This window comes from Enoplosus armatus, chromosome 2, assembly GCF_043641665.1.
Source record: "Enoplosus armatus isolate fEnoArm2 chromosome 2, fEnoArm2.hap1, whole genome shotgun sequence".
Classification (NCBI taxonomy): domain Eukaryota; kingdom Metazoa; phylum Chordata; class Actinopteri; order Centrarchiformes; family Enoplosidae; genus Enoplosus; species Enoplosus armatus.
Window position 1 is genome coordinate 13,376,076 of NC_092181.1, and position 24,238 is coordinate 13,400,313.

Below are 24,238 nucleotides of genomic sequence, written 5' to 3' on the forward strand. Positions count from 1 at the left end.
ATGGCTTTCCCCATCAGCCTCGTCTTTTTGTCAAGTTGGACAGCTGTAGCTTTTACATTCCCTCACAGCACTTTTGACAACATCGTGAAAGGGTCAAGAGTTGAGTTTGAGTCATCTGGCAGCGGACCAGATGAACCTGTCCGGGGGATAGTTAAGGTTGTGCAGCTGGACCCTCTTGCCCTGGCCCAGTCAGGGTTCCTCAGAAAGGGACTGTCCCCAAGAAGAGTCCCCTCCAGATTGTCCTTCCCTGCTTTCTTGTCTCACGGGCGTCTGGGTCCAGCCCTGGCTCCCAAGACCCCGGTGAGTCCGCTACACCACCTGCACTCTAAAAGCTCCACTGAGATGGAACTAAAGAAGAGGCAAGGCCTGCAGATGTGGCAGAGAGCCATAAATAAAGGAGAGAAGATGGCCATGTCCCTGCCAGTCAACCTGAAGGACACTAAACAGACGTGCACTGCGGTACCTTTCACTCAGGTAAGATTCTTGTATCATGTGTTGAGCCAGGATTTGATTTATTTTCACTGCCAAAGAGAAGTCTGTGCAACACAGGAAGAAGAGCGTTAAAACGAGTGATTCTTTACACAGTAACATAAAAGATAGCCGTGTTGGGAACTGTTTCAGTGGCAATACGAGAGATGTCTGTTCACTCATAAAGCTGATTATTGCTCTGGTGGAGGATTAGCTGTGATGGTGTGGAATGTTTTTTTACACCCTCAGAAAGAAATTAATGCTGACAATATTGTTGTGATGTTCAGCCTAATCTCGCCCCTCCCTGTCGTTTCCCCCAGCGTGTAACAGCAGACGGATGCGACACAGTAACGGTGCACAACAAGCTGTGTTTTGGCCAGTGCAGCTCCCTGTTTGTCCCCTCTGAAGGGGAGTTTGCGGGGTTGGGTACCGGGACCCTCCACCACCGGGCCCCCTGCTCCCGCTGCGCCCCATCCAAAGCTCACACTGTGGTCGTGCCCCTGCGCTGCGGAGCCGAGGTCCGGGAGAAGCGAGTGATGGTGGTGGAGGAGTGCAAGTGTGAGACGAGCCGTGAGGAAAAGAGTGCTGAGGTTGCAGTTTCCACACACCTGTAACTGTGTTACAGCTGTGGTAACAAAAAGACATTTGTGTTTTCTTCAGTGATTTGCTACAGTTTAAATGAGGGAATAGAGGGGCCGGTAAAGTTTTTCATTTGAACTGACACCGTTGTTCTCTGTCAAATCACTGCCAAGCTCCATTTATTTTCCATAAATGATGTGATAATTATTTAGACACTTAATCAGTGTTTACATTTGTATTTGTTTATGAGTCTGAATGTGTTATTCAGAGTAAATATTCTGGTGCTTTCTTCCACCACTGATAGATGACAAAATTACCTATATTTAGGTCATGCCATTTTATGTTGCAACAGATGGAGCTGTCCACACAGGACTTGTGTTAATGTTCAAAAAGTGTGTTTCGATTAATCTAAACTGAAATATTGTGATCTGTTAATATTGTCATTAAAATGTCCTATTTGTCCACATTCCTTTTGCCTGGAAACAAATTAGTTTTCTGCCAACACTGTTAGATTTACAAGTGCAATTTAGTTTGCATGCAAAGCTCAAGTAAAAACATGAAGAGCATTTGTTGTTTTTTCCGCCCACTCTGGTATTCAAGCGTTCGAGTGTCAGCGTCTATATATTATTAAAAAGCCATGTTCCACCGACTTTTAGCACATAGCACTTACATCTGAAAGCACCAAACTAGAGTGCAAATGAGCTATTGAGCACGGGTCCTCAGCAGTAAGCAAACATAATTGTTTCAGCATGGCACCCTGAATTATGTATAGGAACCACCTATTCTAATGCCCAATCTCTTCTCAGTGTAGTTGTGGGAATTTGAACATCCTTCACCACAGACGCACTTGAGCGAGTGGGCATGTGTGATTATGTGTGTATGTGCTTTTTTTTTCAGTTAGGGCCCATAAAACCTATTATTCATTTATATCCTGGCACCTGGGCCTGGTAAAGTGAACTCATCCCACACATCCCTACATACATTCCCAGAGGAGCATAAAGAAGGGGGCTCTTTACGTTGCCTTGGCATGCTGTCAAAATGACTGTTTAGATGGCCATTTGCATTCACGTGGGCTTTCTGAAAAAGTGAAAGCGTTCATTGCACTACGGGGGTGCATTGAGTCCCTTGGATTCCATTAGCATGTGATTAACATCTTGGGTTGATGGCTATATTTTCCAAGATTGATGGGACAAATATTTGCCCAGGTCTTAACCATGAGGAATTAGGGGCCACTTTTAATCAGGCGCTATCCAGAAGGTGGAGAGGTTGGGAGGCTCGTACAGCCGAGCCGACAGTGATCAAATTCTGCTTTTTCAGCTTTCATTCCGCATAGTGAAGAAGGCTGTCAAGTGCCAGAATCTGAGTGATTCATAACGAAACCTGCACTGCGTTTAGTCATCCATCTCTGTCATTATACAATGGTGCACAAGCTATCTATAATAATTTACCCACTGTGCTGTTCCCTGTGTGTGTGTGTGTGTGTGTGTGTATGTGATGATGATGGTGGCGAAGGGAGAGTCACAATCTCACTATCTCACTGTCTTTTCTCTCCAAACTCTGTACCTCTCTTCTTCCAATCTTTTGTCTTTTTTCTAAAAAAAAAAAAAAGCGAGATAAAAAAGAAAATGGGTATAGTGGAGGGAGGGGAGGAGGAGGAGGAGGAGGGGGGGTGGGGGTTGTTGATTGAACAAACAAGGTGCATAAGAGAGTGCACCACTTAGCAAGACAGATGTCAGCCCCCTTTGCATTGTGGGATCCGGCGGAGCACTCCTGCGTCATTAAGGATGGCCTGGTTCCCATGGCGAGGGGAAAGGAAGGAGCGAAAAGGAGGAGGGCCCGCTGCCAAGTTCAGCGCCTCGGGGATCAGATCAGCGTCACGGGGTGCTAAGTGGCCTAGTTAGCGCTTTAAAACGCACAATGAGCTGCCTGCTCTTTCTCTGTGTGTGTAGGCCTTTTAACTGTCAGACATGGAAACGGTTGGGAGGTGTGCGTGATGGAGGAGGGGGGGGGGACCCAAACGATATCAGGTCAATCAAGGTGTATCAAAGGGAGACTGAATTATTGATCGAGGAAATGGGGCCTATTTCTGCAAATTTACTTGGAGGTTTTACTTTGAAAAATGTTTTTCTAGACTGGTAGAAACAGTTAACTCCATGAGGTGGTCCTTTGTACCTTATGGTAACTGGCTTGACAACAAATATTCCCATGATTCTGTACACCTTATAACCCCTGACTTCTCGTGTTTCCCTCTGTATCTAAAGCTATGGCTAAGTAGACCAAACAGTGCTAAGCTAACCAACTAGCTGAATAGTGCTGGAAGAGGAAGCTCCACCACATGTTTTTTTCCTCAGCCGCTTGGGGCTCTGCTGGAGCTAAACCGTCATGGTAGACTGGACCAGACTGGACTGCGGATCAGGCTCCCATAGATCTGGCATCAGCAAGTGAGAGCGAACAGGGGTCCATCGTGCACTCTCTGGAAAGAAATTGGGATGGTGACAGGGTACGCCAGGAGAAATTTGACGACCTGTGAAGTCAGAAACCAGACAGAGTCTTCTCACCTAAATCCCATCGGTGCAGGTGTACTGTTGTAGGTGTCAGGCTCTAGGTGTGAGGGTGTCTGGACCACAGCTAACATCTACCTCCCCACTGATACGCTGGTACATGCTCACTCTGTGGTGTTAGTCTGGACCAGCTGGTCAGAGTTGGCTCTGCAGGAGATGGTGCCCCGGGCTAAGCCTGCCAGCCTACTGCCATTCTGCTCGGCTGCCAGCACGCCTGCCAGGCTGTCTGTTGGGTGCTGAGGAGGACAGAGAAAGGTGTAGCCTGCGGATCTGGACAACATCAAAGTTTGTCATTGGACAAAATCCTACAGTGGTTTTAGTATTTTGTACTACTACTACTGCTAAAAGTACCACAACTAATGTTTAGAATAAAATAGGTAAATGTGTGTGTACGTGTGTGTGTGTATATATACCTTTCTTTTGTGAGTTAGATGTTTTCTTACTGGAATCTGGCAGTCACCCCACAGCTATAATGAAGACAACAGATGTAAGTCATGTAGATCCATATGAGATCCATGTGTACATCATGCACTCTCTGTCCGCCCCAGGCTGACAGGACTACGTTACTTAAGGTACATCGGGTTCCACAACTTAGTGAAATATCAGAGGTTGAACCTCAACAAATACAAGAGATTTGACGTTGACTTTGAGTCACAAGTCACATTGTTATGAGAAAATAGGTGCTACGGTGTACAAATACCAGTTAATAATGTAGTATGAAACTTTTTGGAGTTGTTTTCTATGATTGCTGGAAATATTTTATGAAACTATAGATAAATACATGATGTTATTGCTCATGATTGACTGATGTAGCCTCATACATGATTTCCAACTGGTCTAACTCTAAAAGTCTGTCTTAAAACATTAGTCAGGTGCCTGTTGGAACAGGTTTTGCTTGCTGTAATTAGCGCTCTTGTTCATACTGGCCATTAAAAGATCCCCTTTAATGCACCAAGCTAATATGCTAATATGAGGATTCAGGAGGCAAATCAAGTGGGTTTCTTTCACTCATTTTAGAGGGAATTTTCTACTAAAAATATTGTAGCTTTGGAAGATATCCACTGCTGAAGCTTCATATTAGCATATTAGTTTCAGATGAACTTTGGAATATAGTCAGAGAATGAGGACTGTGGATTTTGTCTCACATCACTTACAATGAAAGCATGTTTCAAAGATATCTTTTAATGGCCAGTATGAACAGGAGGAATGATTACAGAAATGTGAACCTATCACATATCAAATATATGTTTTCTATGCTTTACTTAATAAATAATTGATATTTGCATCATGAATTGTCTTGCGATGTGATTTCTTTTTTCCGTATCTATGATACCTTTTTCCTTTTATATGCTTTCCAAAAATATATGATAAAAGTTGGTGGTCTGAGTAAACAACAACAATGGAAATCGGTCAAGGACTTTATATTTCTATCCCTGACAAAGTCTGATATGTTGTATTTGTATAAATATAATATTGTCAATAGTTTCTCAAAGTCTGATAGTTCAGGAAGACATACATTTGAACCACTGACCACTTGCCTGCAGATAACAAATGTACATAAGATGATATTTGTGTGTTCTTGTATTTGTTTGAGTCATGCGTCTGACTGTACTTGTACTGATTGTAGCCTCAGTGTGGCAGCATTAGTGTGGTTGAGTGTTGAGCTGTCAGTAAACCCTCTGCTGGAGTGTGATGATGATAGCAATGTCGCTGTGGCAGGTGCGGTCCTGCATGCCATGCAGGTGATGTCTCTCATGCTCACTTAGCTAATGACTCCAATTAAAGTAATTAAGAGCTGGCACGGTGAAACCTGCTCACCCGCCTGCTGCCAACCCATCCATTCCCCTTCCTCTTCACCAGCACACATCAGCGCCCACCTCGTACCACTACATGCCATCATCTCCATCGCGCTGCTTCGCTCTCCTGCCTTCCCTTAATCTTTCTCTCATGGGCACCTCACCTTCTCCTTCATGCCACCACCATCCTGTGCCTCTGCTTCTGCTGAGGCCTTTAAAAGAAACATGAAGCCTAAAATCAGCTAAACGCTCCACTTCAGAAGCACTTAAGAGACCCTCAGCTCAACTTATTGTCACAGAGACAGCTACGGAAGGGAGAAAGCGAAGGCCGGGTCCGGCAGGAGAAAGAAGGGGAGTTAAAGAGGGAGAGCGGATGTGAGCCAGGTCCTAACGAGGGGAGAGATAATTGTTTTGTTTTGTTAGGGGCCCTTCTTCAGCGTGGAGGGAGTTGAAATGACACGCCACACATGGTTTTTGGATGAAGTGGGCAAAGGGAGGGGTGGAGGGATGCAGGCTTGATGCAAGAGTGGTGAAAGTGCAGAGGAGGGGGTTGCAGCACAGAAAAGGCGGTCACACGTAGCACAGCAAAAGGCTCCAAAAAGCTGCAGCCACAACACTGGAATCCGCTAAGTGGTTTTTGCACATTCACAAGCTCCCATGAAACTTTGATTATGATCATGCACATTGTTTCCTTCCACTCACATTACCTCGACAAGATTTCAATTTCAAAGTACACATTAATCACAGAGTAGTTCAATATCACAGTATACAAATTCCAACAGTGGGAAAGACCACACCGGGCCAAGCTGGAGACACAACTTTGGCTACCGGGCCTTGTCAGATTTATCAAAATTTATGAAACGGCAAACATATGAATCTCTGGTGTCTTGGTGTTCTTTCAACACTCAGATTCCCAGACTGATAGTCGATGCGCCTGGATTTGTTGTTGGCGTGGCAGCACAGACAGTTTTCCAGAATCTCATCACATTTTCTGTGTGAAAAAGACTTTGATGTGAACCCTGGGTTTACCTCCCTCTGTTTTCCTCATGCATCCGTCTTCCCTTTTATTTGTCTGTAACATTTGACCAGAAGCTAATGTGAGAAATGCGGCTGTGGCTTGTTACACATATTGTGTAACGTGTAAAACTAACCATAAAACCTTTTATATAAACTGCATTAATCTTCCGTCCCTCACATAGTGACACAGCAAGAAGCGTCACTGGTGACATTCAAGAGGGTTTTTCACGTTGAGTTGAAAGCAGAAGCCTTGTGAAAACCACCATCATCAAAATTACAGCTGAGCACACTTTGGTAATCTGGCGATTTAACAGCATCAAGCAAATTATCCTGGTGGACTGCGTCTTTGAGCCAGGCCCGGCTAAATCACCTCCAGAAGCCTGTCACCAGTTCCATGAAGATAAATGGTATCATTACACAGTCTCCATCATGCATTAGCTGATCTGGAATCTGCTTGCTGCTCAAAAGTGGAAATGGCTGTGGATTATACTCGGTCATCAGACGAGCGACAAACGTTTCTATCTCATCAGGATGCTGCGGCGCACATTTCATGGAAAGAGACAGTTTGTTAATTTCCTCATCTTGAATTATGGTCATGAAACACTCATTTCTGTTCTGTCCGTTAATAGGATCAATACCAATACAGACGCAATTTCTCCAGCACATTCTGCCAGTGTCACAGATATCTGTCCACAAACAGTCATCCTCACAGTGGGCAGAGGAGGAAGAGTAGCATGCCAGTGTGTGTGAAAGAGGAAGAGAGTGATTGAGAGAGAGGGACAGACAGACACATACGAGTGGGGGTAGAAAAAGGGGGCGGGGTGGGGTGGGGGGGGGGGGGAGCAGTGCGCCAGTGTTCAAGAGAGATAGGCCAAGTGAGAAAGCGAGGGAGTGTGTGCATGTTTGAGTTTGTGTGGAGGGGTACAGAGGAGGGGTGCAGGTGGCATGGAGCTGGCGCAGGCCTGGCCCACTGTCCCCTGGCAGTGCCAGGCTCCATCTGTCATCAGCAGGAACATCTGCAGCCCAAGGTGCCCTTGTCACCCAGCGTTAGAGTAACGAGTTTGGCGTTTCCATTAGTCCAGGGCCCTCGCCCGCCCGGCCGGCTCTAGCCAAAACCATGGCATTTTGGGTGTGAGCTTGTGTGTGTTTCCCTGTGAGTGAGTGTGTGTCTAGATATGAGACAGGGAGAAGGGAGAATGAGGGAGCGAGCTGGGGGTAACTGAATTTGTTTGTCAGTTTGTGCGCCTGTGCATGTATGTGTGTGTGTGTGTGTGTGTGTGTGTGTGTGTGTGTGTGTGTGTGTGTGTGTGTGTTTGCAGCGCCAAGCCAAAACAACATGGCAGTACTGAGCGTTGACCCAGCTGGGCTGAGCCGGCATGTCGAGTCATGTCCCCTCCTGATGTGAGCGTGCCCAGTGCGCTCCCACCGCTGCCAGACCCAATCTCTGGTCCCCTCTCTCTCTCTCACTCTTTCTCCCTCTCTCATCTTCCTGTCTTCCATCTGTCCGCCTCCCTCTTATCTGCCCTCTCTCCCTTACCTCTCCGTGCCCCTTGTAGTTTCTCCCCCTGTACGCAGAGTCCTCTCACGCCCTGAGTCTATACTAACATTCTGCCTCTGAGCGCTACTCACATTTTTATCTTCCTTGTGCCTAAAAAACAGATGGTACTTCTTTCCCGGCTCCCTCTTTTCATCCCTCTCTCTGAGCCCCCCTCCCCTCCCTCCCTCTTGTCCTGTGTTTCTTTCCATCCAGCCGGCGTATCACTGATCCTAACTGGCAGTCCACCAGTCCCCCCCCCCCCCCCCCCTCTCAAATTTAAAAACCTGAATCATTTTTCCTCAATCTCAAGGGCAACAACACGGTTTTATTATTATTTATTGTAGTAACTTCTTTTACATGACATTTTGTTAAGACTAAACATGGCTTACACAGCTATCAACTCCACTTTCAGCAAGATGGCTGCTGTTTGTGTTCGCACCACATGGTGGCTCTAACGAGCAGCAATCTGTCTTAACATTAATGAACCGAGCTTTGGCTGCAATTGTGTCAATTACCCACAGAATACTAATCAGACAAACATGAGCACATCAGAATGAGATAAGATTGATTATTCTTTTGCATTTTCTGTACTACATGTAGGCGTGCATCATAAATCAGTTTTGACGGCATCTACTGTATGACGCCAGTGTTTAGCCTGAAGGTCTGAGGGAAATAAGACACTGCTTAATAAAAGCCCCACATTCAGGCCTCGAGCAAGTTGGACTTTCGGAGAGTCTCTGACACGTGGACTTCATACACTTGCACAAACACACACTCAAAAGCATAAATGCTCTTTATACAAAATGTAAAAAGTCTCACTTGGAGCTGCAGCTTTGTTTCATTGACACTTCAAGCCCGGTCACTTCCTGTGAGAGAGCAGAGGGTTTTAAGTTATAGTTAAGATTCATTTTGCTCTCTTATTTTTTTTCTTGGCCTGTCCTACAAAGGTTTCTTGTTCCCCTATCGAAACTTAAAAAGTGTGTGTGGAGATAGAGTGAGTGAGGCAGAAAAGGAGCGCCACAGTGAGATAAAGAAAAGGGAAGCGACAACTGCTAATCAATACGATTTTTTCCAACCTTGTTTTTTTTTCTCTCCACCCCCCACCCCCCTCCTGAGGCCCGCGGCATTCAAGACGAGCCAAGACGAGCTTGGCATTGTCGAGCACGCCTTAAAAAGAAACACCTGCGAGGTGGAAGACTTAAAAAACCAGCAAAAAAAAAAAAAATCCTGCTTTTCGCAGCTCTTAAAAATGTTGGCAAATGTTCCATGGGTTTTCTGGGAACAAAACAGTAAAAAGAAAGAGCTCCCATGCAAGTGAAGACAAAAGGGGATGGTTTTCCATAGAGATGGAGGTGTCATTACACTTGAGACGGTTGCCAGATTTGGACTTATCTTACCCCCCCCCACCCCCACACCCCGTCCTTGTATCTATACCATCTTAGTTTATTATCAGTGCTTGAGCAGTGTGGAAAACAAATAATGAATGGTAATATTTAGCTGTTGACAAAATATGTATGTGGCTTTAGCGGGAGATGGGAACGGGGGAATGTGCAGAGAGACAAAGATGGAGAAAGCCGGGGAGGGATGGGAGAGGAGAGAGAGAGAGGAAACTGGAAAGGGGGGTAACTAAAGCAGATGGCACTCTTGGCATCCACCTCTCTCTTAAATCTGTTTCTGCTGTTTTTCTCATGTGCACGAGGCTTTAACCCTGTGGTAACCTGTGTCCCGGCCTGACCCCGAACCTAACTGCTGTATGTAACAAGCCTGCGGTGTGTGTTTGTGTGTTCATGTCTGTAGTATGTCTCTGTCTACACACTCATTTAATCGGCACCCTATGGAAGCAGTCTCTCTCAGTGTTTATATTCCACTCTTCCAACTGAGCTGCATCTATCTCATGCTTTTACCTGACAGAGATGTTCTCATATTTAGAGTGAGGGTGGCCTCTACTCGCCTGACTCTTATCTACTGGTCTTAACTTAACTCTCCTCCACTAGGGGACCCCAAGACTTCTCATTCTTATCCTCAAATTTCCGCATTTTTCTGTTTCTTTTTATTTCTGCACTATTTCTTGCCGTCATGCAGAAACAATGATCAATCAAAGCGTTTTTTTTATGACAAATGTGAATTAATCAGTTGTGGAATGTAACCAAGTTCTGTACTTAAGTACAACTTTGAGGTACTTGTATTTTAATTCATACTTCTACTCCACTACATTTATTTAACAGCTGTAGTTACGTTGCAGATGAATGATTTATATGAAATACAATGCATTGCTACATGTTAGTCTTCTCAACAGAATATAAATTCAAAATATCTCGACCTCAACCAGCTGCAACATAAAATGCTGCTTACATCACTAATTATGATCCAATAGTATAATATGTAGATATATAACACTGACAGAAGGCATTTTTATGCATATGTACTTTGCTTTTGATAATTTAATAATCAATATTTATGTTGGGTTTTTTTTACTTAAGTAACATTTTGATATATATAATACAGGTCTTTATTTATAATGCAGTATTTTAACTTTGTGGTATTGCTACTTTTAATTAAGTAAAGGATCTGAGTACCACTGCCACTAGTGCTGGATTACTCAACGGTACTTAAGGATCATTTTGAAGTACTTGAGTATTTCATTTTCATGCTACTTTATACCTCTACTCCACTACATTTCAGAGAGAAATATTGTACTTTTTACTGCACCATATTTATTTGACAGCTTTAGTTCCGATACTTTTTAGATTAAAATTTGACATACAAAACATAGTGTATAAACTATGATGCAATATATAAACTACTAAATTAATACATTTAATCGTTCCATCTCATCCAGTAGCATATTACCACTATCAATTTATATATCATATTAATAGATCAATGATAATGATCCCATAATATAGTAATATAACACTGACAGGGGATGTGTTTCTGCTTAACAAGTACTTTTACTGTTTTGATGGTAATACTTCCGTACTTTTATTTAAGACATTTTTTGAACACAGGACTTTTACTTGTAATGAAGTATTTTTATGTTGTGATATTTCTACTTTTACTTAAGTGAAGTATCTGAATACTCCACTGGATTTAATAGTCCTTTTGATATGGCACACATTTTTGAATACTTGTTCAATTAATTTGTCCCGAGCTCCATATTTTAAGTGCTCTTCCATCAGTCCGTTCACAGCTGCTGCTGCAAATCACAGAGAAACGTCTTTTAATTTCTCGAGATCTGCCTGCAAGCTGAGGCAATATTTTTAGTGGTGTAAGCAGAAATTTGCAAAACATATTTGAGGTAAAAAAAAAATAAAAAATGAGGCAGAATATGAAAAGCAACAACAAAGCACTGCAGCTTGCGACTGACAGAAGAAATATTGTAGGATGGTTCAAACACCTGAGACGTCGGCTGTGTATTTAGGCCACATCCGTCTCCCAGTGAGTAGAAACATTCATTTGCTGACTCCCATACATGCTCCCATAGACAGACTATAGATTTCACTGAATGCACATCACTTATATGTGGGGTGCCGCGGTGGTGTGAGCTCATTTGCATAATCTCCCATTTAAAGAGGGATGTGCTGGAAGCCGGTGGGGGGTTGATGGTAAGGGCTGGGGTGGGGAGTTGGGAGGGTGTACAAAGTGCCCATTGTGCAGTCCCAGGATAGGGAAAATGCCCCGTAGGGCCTAGTTTGTGTATGTGTGTGACTGAGAGTGTGTGTTTGTGAATGTTTATCTCTGTGTGTCTATGTGTGGGAGCCACACCTGTCAGGAGAGCCTGAGGGAAGTAATGAGACCACTATAATGAGTGTGTACATGTCTATGTGTGTGTGTGTGTGTGTGTGTGTGTGTGAAGCACATATAGTCGAAGGGGTTTCATTAAGACAGACAAGAGCATTAAAATCTGTGGACCATGTCAATCTTTTATGTCCTAATTGTTTCCCTTTATTAACTTGTTATTATACCATTTTCTCTCTCTCTCTCACTGTAAAACACACACACACACACACACACACACACAGTCACACACACACACACAGTCACACATACTCCCACTCTCTTTCTCCCACACTCAGCAGTAACCACACTCCTCATCATGCCAAATCATAATCTACCCAAGACGCAGCAGGCCGACAGGATCAGACGGGAGAAATAATGGAAAAATCAGATTTTTGGTGGCTTTCGAGGAAAAACAGTGCTGAAATAGCTGGTGGCTGTGTCTCTAATGGTAAAACGTAATGCTCAGCAATCTGCTTAATATCCCCGCTGCACTCATTAGATTAGTGAACATTAAGGAGATTGGAAGATTTGCGCTCTATTGTTTTACCATGGCAACACATGAGGCACAGAGGCTATACCGCTAATGGCGAGGAACAAGCGGTACAAAGAGGCTTCAGACAGACGAGGAGGTTACTGAAAGCTAAAGCTGATGTCTTCTCTGGTGTGGAGGAGTGAGACAGGTGAACAGACAGACAAGGAACCAAGGCACAGATAAATTAATGAATAAGAAAATCTCAATTGGAGCAGCGATATGGATAAAAAAACATTCACCTACGGCTCACACACACTCTCAAAAACACAGAGGGAAACATTTCTGAACCCCCCGCAACATCTCAAAGATCATTGTACAATTATATTCTTTCTTCATCAGTATGGGAAACAGTAGCAGCCTGAAGTTGTCCCCCTATTAATGACTAATTCCTCGGCTGGTTTGGCTCAGGGCAAGACAGAAAGCAGTGTGTGACCACCACCAGTAAAAGCAGCGCCGTGCTGGGATTCAGGAACGTTATCGGAGCTCAAAGTCCTAATTCCACACTGGGAATTCTGCCATCAGTAACATAATAAGTCCACTTTGGCTGTGAGGGAGAGAGAGAAAGGTTGGTTTTTTTTTTGCTCTGGAGTCTTGGCTCTTTCGGTTGTAAAGTTCCTCAGGCGAGCGTAAACAGATCAACAGAAAAACAGCTATTTTATTTTGCAGGCTCCCAGCAGTTGTACGAGCTAATAAGAATAACTATTAAACTCATGTTCTGGGTCCCAGGGAGGGACTTTTTTGAGGGGAGAAGGCAAATGATATGACCTGAGCTCTGTAGGGTGTTTTATGCTGCTGGGGTGAACCAAAGCTGAACAGAGATTAGTACTGCACATATCCACTGCAATTGCAGAACTTGTCAGAGGCTTATTTCCCAAAGCCTTTACAAACCTCTATTTCCTGTTATTGTCTCATTTTAGGAAAGTTTAAAATGTTGTTTTTGGATAATCATTATCTACAAGATCATTTTGTCCTGACTTATTTGTGTAAAGCAGTGTTTTTCTTAGATTTTTGGGGACTGAGGCAGACTTTGGCAAAGCCCGAGATGATCCACATTCCTCGTAGCTTGGAAAAGGTCACACAAAGCTTTGAAAGGGCAGACAAGAGCTACAGTGAACTCAATGGACATAGAACAGACTGCACTAACTCGGAGGAAAACACAAGATTGTATGAACATTTACTTAAATTTGAATGAAGGCGCATTGCTTTTATTTCCTTAATATTTCAAAAATGGATTTGGTAAACCTCTGGTGAGCTCTTTACTGTTCACAGGGCGCATGATTGTTTCTGTGGTATGTGCAAAATAAAGTCTTGCTCTCATACAACATTTTGAGTTTATGCTTTGACTACCATTACCTGAATTGTTTTTCTGATTTAAGTTAATCTGTTGGTGTTTTTTATAAACCTAAATTACGAACATACTGGCTCATTAAAAGCAACTACAGTGTGAGGCAGAATTTAACCAAAAGTCAAAGATAGGTACACACAGATATTTAAACAGGCATGTTTAATGTTCTCCCTAAAGAGTAAAGCTTTGTTTGTTATGTGATTTAGGGGAGATTGAAGTCCACTTCATATTTTATTGCTCATTATATGAAGATTTAAGGGCTTAACTTTCTAGTAAAATGTTGTTTCTGATGAGTTTTTCTTGGTGGATGATTATAAAAAAAACGTTAGCTGTGTCTTAAATTTTTAGTATGTAGTGTGTTGAGTGTGCTGTTGATGGACACTATTCTCCCATAATGCATTGCATTTCCTGCAATGCATGGTTGTGAAACAGCTCCAGAAAGATCTTGGAAAACAAAAAATAAGTATTAAACATTTGTGAAGTTTGATTGACTGTGTCTTTTTTGTTGACATTTTTTAATACTAACTGTTGAAACAGTATGATGGTTAGTATGTAGTATATACTGTATAGAATTAGTATGTAGCATGGATTTGGGACACTGCTGGGTACAGGCTCTAATGAATCTTTTGGTGAAATGTAACATCATAGTAACATCATATACAAACCACTAGAGGCCACTAGAGGCCCTGTCCGCAGGATTGTATGGATGCACTGTAGAACACATTCAGGTTGTCTACAGTAGGTCTTAATGAAGTTTTTCATTTTCCAAAAAGGTTAACAATCACAACTCCCTTTTTTATGTCATGATGTGATGGTTGTTTTTAGATTTCACTGACTTAAATAGAAACAAAGAATTGACCAAAGCAATATTTTTGCCACTTCTATTTCTGAAAAAAAAAAAAAAGAGAAATTATAGGGGTAACTGTTATATGTTACACAATTTAGGAAAGGACTATCTTTAGTTTAAATCAGAACTTTGTTTTATGTGTGGAAAGATTTGGCCAAAATTAGAGACATGCTGCAGTTGCTCACGGCTCCCATTCATTTCACATTAGTGGAGGCTCAATTGCGCTGAAGTGTGCGGTGGCTGCTGAGGCCAGACCACAAAATTGTAGTTTCGCTTTCTGCAAATACAACTTTGAGGTCAAGGAACCATTTGACTATCAACAAAAGGACAAGAATTACAATTGTCATATATTACTTTTACACAAAACACACAAACACATTCAGATTACAATGGCTGCCGTGGCTCTGACCTCTGCATTCAGCACTATGAGTTGTGTATACTGCTGATTAGGAATTTCAGGTTACTTCTGCACCCATTGTTAATTACTCTGGATGGGAGTGCACAAAATAAATGCTCTCACACACACACACACACACGCACAAATAAGCAGAGACAAAGAAAGATGCCAATATGAAAACATTAACCATCAGTGGAAATCCAGAGCCAATTTTAAAGTTAGCACTTGGATTTGAGACTCTCTGGGGTAAGTTTAACCAAAACAAACACAGAATGTACTCGCAGAAAATGCATGTATGCTGTTTACTCTGAGCCAGTTCTATTGTTGTTGAGTTTATTAAACAATAATATGTCATAGCCAGAAACATACTATGCTATGTTTTTATTTCATGTTCACACATATACAGTTTGAAAAGCATTGAAACAGTTAGATTTAATGCTAACTTTGGAGAACGGAGTCCTTTGCAGTGTGTGCATCAGTGTGTGTTGGGTGGTATGGTGGCCTGTAAGCATGAGTTGGCGGGCAAAGTTGAACTCTTTGCTGCTGTCCCGGGTTTCCTACCAGTGTCTAAGCATTTAGCCGAGGTTGGCACAAGATGTCCATCACGCACATTCATGTGCACGCACACACACACACATACACAATTGTATGCTTTATAAGGTGCCCACCGATGTCATGGCAACCCCATATCCTCAGCAAGAGGGAAGATGCTGTGTGCCAAAAAAATGCCATGGTAACTTTTTTTTTCTTTTTTTTTTTTTTCTTTTTTTGAAAGCCACGTTGCCCAGAAACCTTTGAAGCTTATTAAGTGAAACCAGTAGGGAGACAAATGGACAGGGAAAGAGAGACAGAGGGAGAGAGAGAGGAACATGGGGAAAGAGAGAGAGAGAGTGATGGGAGTGCGTCCTGTTCCAGGGCCAAAGTGGGTCTTTGTTTTAGGGAAGGGAACATTGTGAACCTGCAGTGAGGAGGCGCAGCTAGCTTGCTAATGGTGCCTTCAATGAGTTTTCTTGTATAGATGACAAGTCCACCTTAACTTGTTATTAGTATGATGGTGGACTGAGTTCTGTTCATCAGAAAAGGTTACCATCCACACTTTTTCATCTGCTTTAAAAGGTTGCACCAGTCTGCTAGTTGGCATTACATGGAGTTGGCAAGAAGTGGCTAATGGGCAATATTTGATGGAGTGTTGTGAGCTGTGCGTGTGTGTGTATATGTGTGTGTGTGTGTGTGTGTGTGTGTGTGTGTATGCGTATTTCTGTGTGTGTTTTTACTCATGATTATGTACCTATTATTATGTATGCAAAGTGTGTGTGTGTGTGTGTGTGTGTGTGTGTGTGTGCGTGTATATATGTGCATGTGTGTGCATGCCTGCATGTGTTCATGTCTTTTTCTCTCTGTGCATGTATGCGCAGGTGTGTTTACATGTGCATGTGTGTGTGTGTGCATGCGTGTGCCCTCGCTGTGTAATTAAATCAGTCCATTTCTCCTTGAGTTAGCTTGCGGCGCCAGCGGTGCTGCCCAGTGAGACAGTGTCAGGGTCTGCCAGTTTCATTAGCCCTGATGGATGACCTCATGACAAGCATTACACTCACCTACACTTCAAAAAGAACACGCACCAACTTTGGATGAGTGGAAAAGTGAATGTGTGTGAGTGTGTGTGTGTGTGCGTGTGTGTGTGTGTGTGTGTGTGTGTGTGTGTGTGTGTGTACACATGTCGGCATGTGTGCCAACAGGGACAACAGCGGAGTATTTCATTTCATGCCCCTGTGCCCTGAAACTACTATAGGTGTGTTTGCATGTGTGTATTTCAGTGTTAATTATGTGCACATGTGAACAGCCTGCAATTACTTTTTCATGTTTTTAATCATATGTGTAAGTATGTGTGTGTGCGTACAGTCTGCAAAGCACCATTGTGAGCAGGGTGTTGTCCCTCTTGCACCGTGTGTGTGTGTGTGTGTGTGTGTGTGTGTGTGATAGCATCGCTTTGCGCATGTCTGTGTATACTGTGTACACTGTGCACCAGGGGCAGGGCTCGGCGCTTAGTTAGGATTTTTGGTGGCGATTTCCATATTGCCTGGGGTCATGTGGGCACGGTGCCCACTCCTGGTGCTGTGGGTGCCCGCTGAGGCGTGGGGAGATTAAAGCGGGCGCACGGTGCCACAAAGGGGCCTGTCTAGTGCTTTTTAATTCCCCTAAATTAGGGCACAGTGCCAAGGCAGCTCCCTGCTATGGCAAACACTCCATAACTGGCACCATAACTACTGCTCAGCAAGACAGAGAGAGAGAGAGAGAGAGAGAGAGACGCTGAACACTGGAAGAAAACATTCCCTCACTCTCTCTTTTTCACACACTTGGACACACATGCTTGCATACTTGTAATTAGCAGTCTGTAGCCTTTGCTAGTTTGTGGGGGGACTGTCTTGGTAATTCGCTATCATTCACATCACTTCAGTCTTATTCAATGAGTTCAGTTGCAATGATGTCAGAATCACCAGTGGAATGTGCATGCTGCTGTGTGTTTGTGTGAATGTATTTATGTGTGTGTTTGTGTAAATCTGCATACCCTAAGGGCAGTGGCACGCCACTAAAGAAACAGTAGGTGGACACTTGGTTGGTATTCGTGTGTGTCTTTGCATATTTGTGTGTGTGTGTGTGTGTGCATTCATGCCCTCAGGGTAGTGGCATGCTGCTAAAGGGCTAGTGTACGGACACTGGGGTGTGTGTGTATGTCAGGTCTCTGAGGTCCTCTTCCCTGTCTGCCTAATCCAAATCCACTTTCTGAGGTGCTGCATTGGCATCAGTACATCTCAGAGCACTGCCAGGGAGTGTTGGTCCGTCATAGGATCTCTGATACCTTTGTATCCTGTCTCATACATTTCTGCGTGTGATCCGACATTTTATTCATGTCATGAAAGAGGGTTCGTAGGTTTAGAGGGAAGCCGATACGACGCTGCCTGAAAGTGAATTTGTTTTGATAAATAATGAAGTAGGTACTGGGTCTTTTTTTTTGTTTTGTCTTTTTCATATTTTCTTTTTCTGTGCAAGACTCTCTAAGGGTTTGGTCAAAACATGTAACACAAAGCGTGTGAAGTATGATGCAATATATGGGCCGAGAGAATATTTTGTGTGTGTGTGTCTGTTTGTGCGTATGTGTCTGCATACAAACGCCTGTGTTAATCCCAGTCTCTCCCAGCATCTGGAGCCTTGACACAGTTTAAAGGGCTGGCTGTGTCCGCACAGAGCTGGGCCAGTGCTCACACACGCACACACACACACTCACACAGCTATCTAGGGCACCAGAAGGCCCAGGCAACGCCAAGGCAGAGGCTGCCCACTTTGGCACCATGAGGTGGGGCTGCGCTGGCGCTTTGGGGGAGAGGGAAATGGCAAGGGTGTGTGGTAGGTGCTGGGAGAGTGGAGGGGCGGGGGGGGGGGGGGGGGGTGGGGGGGGTGAGGTGTATGTGTGTGTTTGTGTGTGTGTACATATGAAGCGGGGGGGGGGGGGGGCACCTGGCATGGGATAATAACCCTGGGAAAACGCCCATTCCCTCTGAAGAGGAAGGTGCAGAGGGAGGAGGGGAGGGGAGGGTGTAGTCTGTGTGTGTGAGGGTTTGGGTGTTGAAGGCACTAACTCCAGTCTTGGAGCGGTCCATCCTAGTGTTCTTATGCTAATGTCGTTTCTGTCATAGCTTGGAAGACAGGTGCTACTTTTCATCCACAGCTTGGCGTAGAAGAAGAAGGAGAAGAGAGGTCTTCTTTTTCCTTCCTCTCACTCTCTTTTTCTCTCTTGTCTGTCCCCAAAACACCTCTCCACCTTTCCCCGTAGAGCCAATAATAATCCCTGAAACTTTAGGACACACTCACACACAAACACATATGTACACAGGGCAGGGAAAGGGTACTATCTTTCTCTCTTGATGCCGTCTGCACCCCCCTACAAACACTCCCCCCACACACACACACACACACCCCCCCAAACTATCCCCTCTCCTCTATGTAGCACCACAGATGCCCATGTTGCCCTGCAACAGCTGTCTCACCATGTGCCCTACCAAGTGTTGCCACCCAATGGAGGGGAGAGGAAGTGAGGAGGAGGGAGCATTTGGGTGGGGAGGGAGGAAGGGAGGGTGCTGAATTTGGATGGGTGGGACAGGGTCATGAATATTCATTTTTTTTCTTTCTTTTTTCATCGTAAAATGGAGCTGTCGTTGTCTATGTGGTCATCATGATTCTTGCTTTGTCTTTATTCTCAATGTGTAATCATCATTTTTTTATTGCGTTCACTTAGTGTTTCTGTTTCTGTCTTCCTCCATCCCTCTGACTCTCAGAGTCTCTCTCTCTCTCATTTGGTTCTGGATTCGGTCGAGGTGATGGCCAGCGCCCATGTTTCCCCCCCGGTCACAGGAAGCCCCTGGAAGCAGAGCGGAGAGGGAGGGAACGTCAGCCAGAAGGCGTCTTCCTATTGGTGCAGCATATTAACGACACTCGTGGTGACCAATAACCAGACGAGGCAAGCATAGTAACAGCGGGGCATGGAGAGAGGGTATTTTCAAATGCAAACACTGGTCCAACAAGTCAGGTGCAGGATCCAGACTCGATCCAGTGACAGAACAAAATGGAGGGTCGGGATGGTATGCCGCCATTTTGGGGCAAAATATTTTGAGTATGCATGCCATGTCTCCTTATTAAATAGAAATAAGCAGTTCAGACTGCAACACAAAGCTGTGGCAACACAATGACCTCGAGCATTAGTGTTTGTTTGCTAGAAATTCTCAATAGCGCACAATTAATGAATAACAAACAGTATATTCTTGCCTTTTTAGAACACAATGTGATTCAAAGGTGCCACAGTCACTACTAAGCCACTCTAAATATTCTGCTAATTACTGAAAATTCTTCAAAGACAGACATCTGTGCTCACAGAGAAAGCCATACCTGTGACTTTCATTTTTATTTTGAAATTGGAAAAGTAAACAAATGAGGCGCAAAAAGATGCCAGGACAGATGGATCCAAGTGTAGGGTACCATCCGAGAAACCGATGCCACATACTCTTCCCCTGTGGTCTTTACTGCATGCTAAATAAATGCAGCCGAGAGCTTGAGACGCCCAATAAAAGAAAACTAATAAAAAAGTACACGAAAAAAGTACGAGAGAGTTGTGAGTTGAGCGAGTGTGGCACGGCACCCTCCTTGTGTATTTGTTCATTTAATTTTGAAGGGATGAAAGCAGACAGGCATAAAGAGGGGCAGACGTAGAGAGATCACAGCATCGTGTACCGTATTGGTGGGTAGTGTGCCACACAGTCTGCCTCCTAAAGCAATAAATCTGAAACAGCATAATAGATAAACGCAATTCAGAACACAAAATACCCTGCGAGGGAAAACTAATAAAAAACTGAGTGATTAAGTGGAATCAGAGCTCTTAGGCAGTATCTGGAGATGGGAGCTGTCGCCATACAAAGACCAGAGCGGGCCAACACAACAGATGAGAGAGCATAGGGACGGGGGGCCGAGAAAACGAGGGCTAAAAGCAGAGGGAACGAGAGACAGATGATGGAGGCGAGGAAAGGAGGGATGGAGGAGAGAGAGAGAGAAAGTGAGGGATGGATGGGGCAGCAGATCAGAGGGAGCCTCTAGTGTGTCTTGCTCTCCCTTTAAAGAAGAGCCAGGAAAACAGATTAGGAGTCCTCTTTTCTCCTGGGGGAGCACACACACACACACACATACACACACACACACACACACACACACACACAACCTCCATTCAACCGCCCTCCTCCTCCTCCTCTTCACACAAATATAAAACTAACTAACTTTTACACTGCACCCGCCGCTGACCTGCCCGGCCCAGAACAAATCCACTCGGCGCTGAAGTCGTGCCCGCTGACAGAATGGGTGGAGACACGGAGACACAATGACAGACTGTGTGTGTGTGTGCTGCAGTGTAGATGACCTCACATCAGGTCACGTTTGCTAACTGTTTATGACACAAAGAGGAGCGATGTCAGGGAGTATCTGCCTGCTTCAGAGGGACGTGGACGCACGCAAACACACGGTCCAGACACAAACACAGACCGCAGCGTGTCACTGTGTCCCTGAGAGCAGGATGTGTGTTTATATGTATATTATGTGTTGATAATAATAATAATAATAATAATAATAGGGCTGCAACTAACGATTCATTTGACCATTATCTTCTCAATTAATCAATTATTTGTTTGGTCTACGAAATGTACAAAAAAATGTGAAACATGCCCATCACAGTTCTCAGAATCCAAAGTGATGTCTTCTTTTGTCTGGCCAACGATCCAAAAACCCAAAATATTCAGTTTTCCACCATATGTGACAAAGAAAAACAGCAAATCCTCACACAGGAGACGCAGACACCAGCTAATGTTTTGGCGTTTTTGCTTTAAAAAAATGACCAAAAATGATTACTTGAATATCAGAATAGTTGCAGGATAATTTTTTGTTGATCAACTTATCGATCAATCTACTAAAAGTTTCAGCTCTAATGAAAACAACAATAATAATAATAATAATATAATTGTTGTCTTCCTAATCCACTTTTTTGCTGATATAAAATTTCTGATTCAAAACTGAACTTGTGCTTTATCAGTTAAACTGTGTGTGTGTGTGTGTGTGTGTGTGTGTGTGTGTGTGTGTGTGTGTGTGTGTGTGTGTGTGTGTGGTGTGTGTTATCAAAGCTGAGCCTAATGTCAGCCATTGATAAACCATTGCACGGACAAAAACCCAGAGGCACTTCTGCACACATTACACCCGCCTCAGCTAAATTCTTGGAAAGGTGAGGTCTCTCTTCAGAAAGGCAAACGGCCCGTCACGCTCTCCGCGTCACGCTCTCCAGATGTTACGCGTTTTGACTCATAATCTTCGCCGCTGACCTCTCACTGTGAAATGTGTAGAGCTTGACAAAGTATTAAAACCACAGACGTACCCTTGAACAGTGGAGGAAGAAGTATTCAGATCCTATACTGAAGTAAGAGTGGACATATTACAGTGTAACAAAACTCAATTACTAATAAAAGTCTTTCAAAAAAGCATTAAAAATCTTATTAATGTGAGGTATTATAAGCAAAATGTACTTAAATTATACAGATGAATGACCCCTTTTAGTGTTATATTACTGTATATTATATTAGTGCATTATTATTAAAGATGCATTAACATATAAGAAGCATTTTAATGTTGCAGATTGTCGAGGTGGAGCTAGTTTTAACTACTTTATATACTGTTGGGTAGTTCTAATCTAATCTATAACAATATATCATTTTATAAAATTATCACATGTTCAGTGCATAAAATATGAATCTGAAAAGTAATTGGTGACTAAAGCTGTCAAATAAATGTAGAGGAGTAAAAAGTACAACATTTCCTTCTGACATGTAGTAGTATAAGTATAAAGTAGCACAAAATGAAAATACTCAAGCACCTCAAACATTTACTTAAGAGCAGTACTTGAGCAAACGTAGATACTTTGCACATAATTATCTTGGACACATGAGGGATGTGCGTAAATGAATTGTTTCTAATTACTGCTGTTAAACTAGAAGACATTGAAAATATTTTTGTTGGCCTCTGTCAGTTTAATACTGAACAAGTCCTCAAATAAACATATAAGATTATCAACGGCTTTATTCAGGAACTCATTTGCCTTTACGTAAAAACAAACAGGAGGAAGTTTGGTTTTATTCCAGAAGCCATTAGACTTGTGGACGGTTGCCGTACAAGAGACGGTCAGTTTCCCTTTGTATAGATAAATGATAAATGCACTTTTTGACATAATGTTCCTTTCGTGGTGTCGGATATTAGCAGCCAGCTAAGGATTGATCACTGCCATTATATGAACTGTATCTGGACTATTTTTCTACATTATAATATTTTGTATTTTCAGATTGTTTCTGTCTGTGTTAATGAACTCCCAAAAACAAACAAATTACCCCTTGAGGGACGAATAAAGTATTTTGAAGTAAATTGAATGAATAAATAATTCTGAGAATAAGGTAATTAGTGTATTTTTATTTCCTTCCACTAAACACACTTTTGAGTGGACCCTTTTTTTTAATTAAAGTGCACTCCCCTGTTACTTATCAGGATATGTGCTTGTGTGTGTGTGTGTGTGTGTGTGTGTGTGTGTGTGTGTGTGTGTGTGTGTTATGGGGGTCACCGGTCCAGCATATAACAAAAACATATTGCTCGGGACATCCCAAGTGGTCTAAGGCTCAGATAATCACATAATCACAACGTTCCCGTGGCCGAGTCCGGCTGGGGACCTTTGTTGCGTGTCACCCACCCCGTCACTCTCTCGCCAAACTGTCCTGTCTGTCTCTGCTGTCACACAACTGAAGAAAAAGACAAAAATGCCCCAAAATATAATATTAAGAAAAGAACATATTGTTTCCGTCTGTTTTGGGCCTCAGCAGATGTTTTCAGCATCACTCGGGGTCATTTTAAAGGCCTTTATTGTGCACTGTTTCATAGAATTAGACCTATGTTATTGTATCGTAGCCCAGTGGGAAAACTCTCCTGCAGGAAACTAATGCTGCTTCCGAAATCTGTAGGTTAAAAAGTCTCCATGACTCTGCAGTGGGAATGTGCTCGGCTGGCAGCAGCGATGTGAACATACTCCACCCTCCATCCCATTCTGCTGTGCCAGGGCCGGGCATTCCTCTCTCCTCCAATGGCCGGTTAGCACCCACTCTTTTTCTCTTTCTTTCTGTCTCTGTTGCACACAAACACACACAGACGTACTCTCTTTTAGTCCCTATGCGACTACTTCAGACCTGCTATTTCGTTCCTTCCTTCCTTGCCACATACATTTCTTCATTTCCTCTTTGCAGCCACCCCATCCTTCTTTCTTCCTTCCTTCCTTCCACCGTTTTTTTTTTTTTTCCCTCCAACAACCCTCCATCTCCATCGCTCTCTCTCCCCCTCAGCTGCTCTCTCATTTGGGTTTATTTGCATGGCAGAGCGTAAAGGATGCAGACAGTGTGAGCAGGGCCAGCAGAGCCCTCCTGTGTCCATCCAGGCCAGGGCTGAGATTTGTAATGCTAGACAACACTCGGCAATGCGGGGATAAAACCTTGGCCGCCTCAGACAAAAAGAGCCTTGTTTTTTCCTTCCCTTTCCACCGCTTATTGCACTCCTCGCATGGAGACGCAGAATTCTCCGGGCCATTTCTTTTAGCGGGGAGAGGAATGAAGATTGTAGAGAGGGGAAAAAAATTGTTGCACCGAGTTTGATATATGGTCTCGGCGCAGAGTATATTTTGTATACAAGTGAGTATTTAATTTTCCCCTGACTTGACTGCAGCAGAGGGCAGTGAGAGCAGGCTGGGAGTAGATGTCAGTATAGTGCT

At 43.5% G+C, this 24,238-nt stretch overlaps 1 protein-coding gene across 1 annotated transcript; it reads left to right on the forward strand.

Moving 5' to 3' along the window:
• dand5 (DAN domain family, member 5) lies at positions 1 to 1,082 on the forward strand. Its single transcript, XM_070912078.1, has 2 exons — positions 1 to 474; positions 789 to 1,082. Exons 1-2 carry the CDS (start codon positions 1 to 3, stop codon positions 1,080 to 1,082), a joined length of 768 nt encoding a protein of 255 aa, XP_070768179.1.
• The last annotated feature ends 23,156 nt before the right edge of the window (positions 1,083 to 24,238 follow it).

Bases quoted from the DNA above. Each gene is read 5' to 3' on its own strand.
- dand5 (XM_070912078.1), top strand. From the start codon at position 1: ATGGCTTTCCCCATCAGCCTCGTCTTTTTGTCAAGTTGGACAGCTGTA. The intron at 475-788 runs GTAAGATTCTTG...CGTTTCCCCCAG, and splicing joins CTGCGGTACCTTTCACTCAG to CGTGTAACAGCAGACGGATG.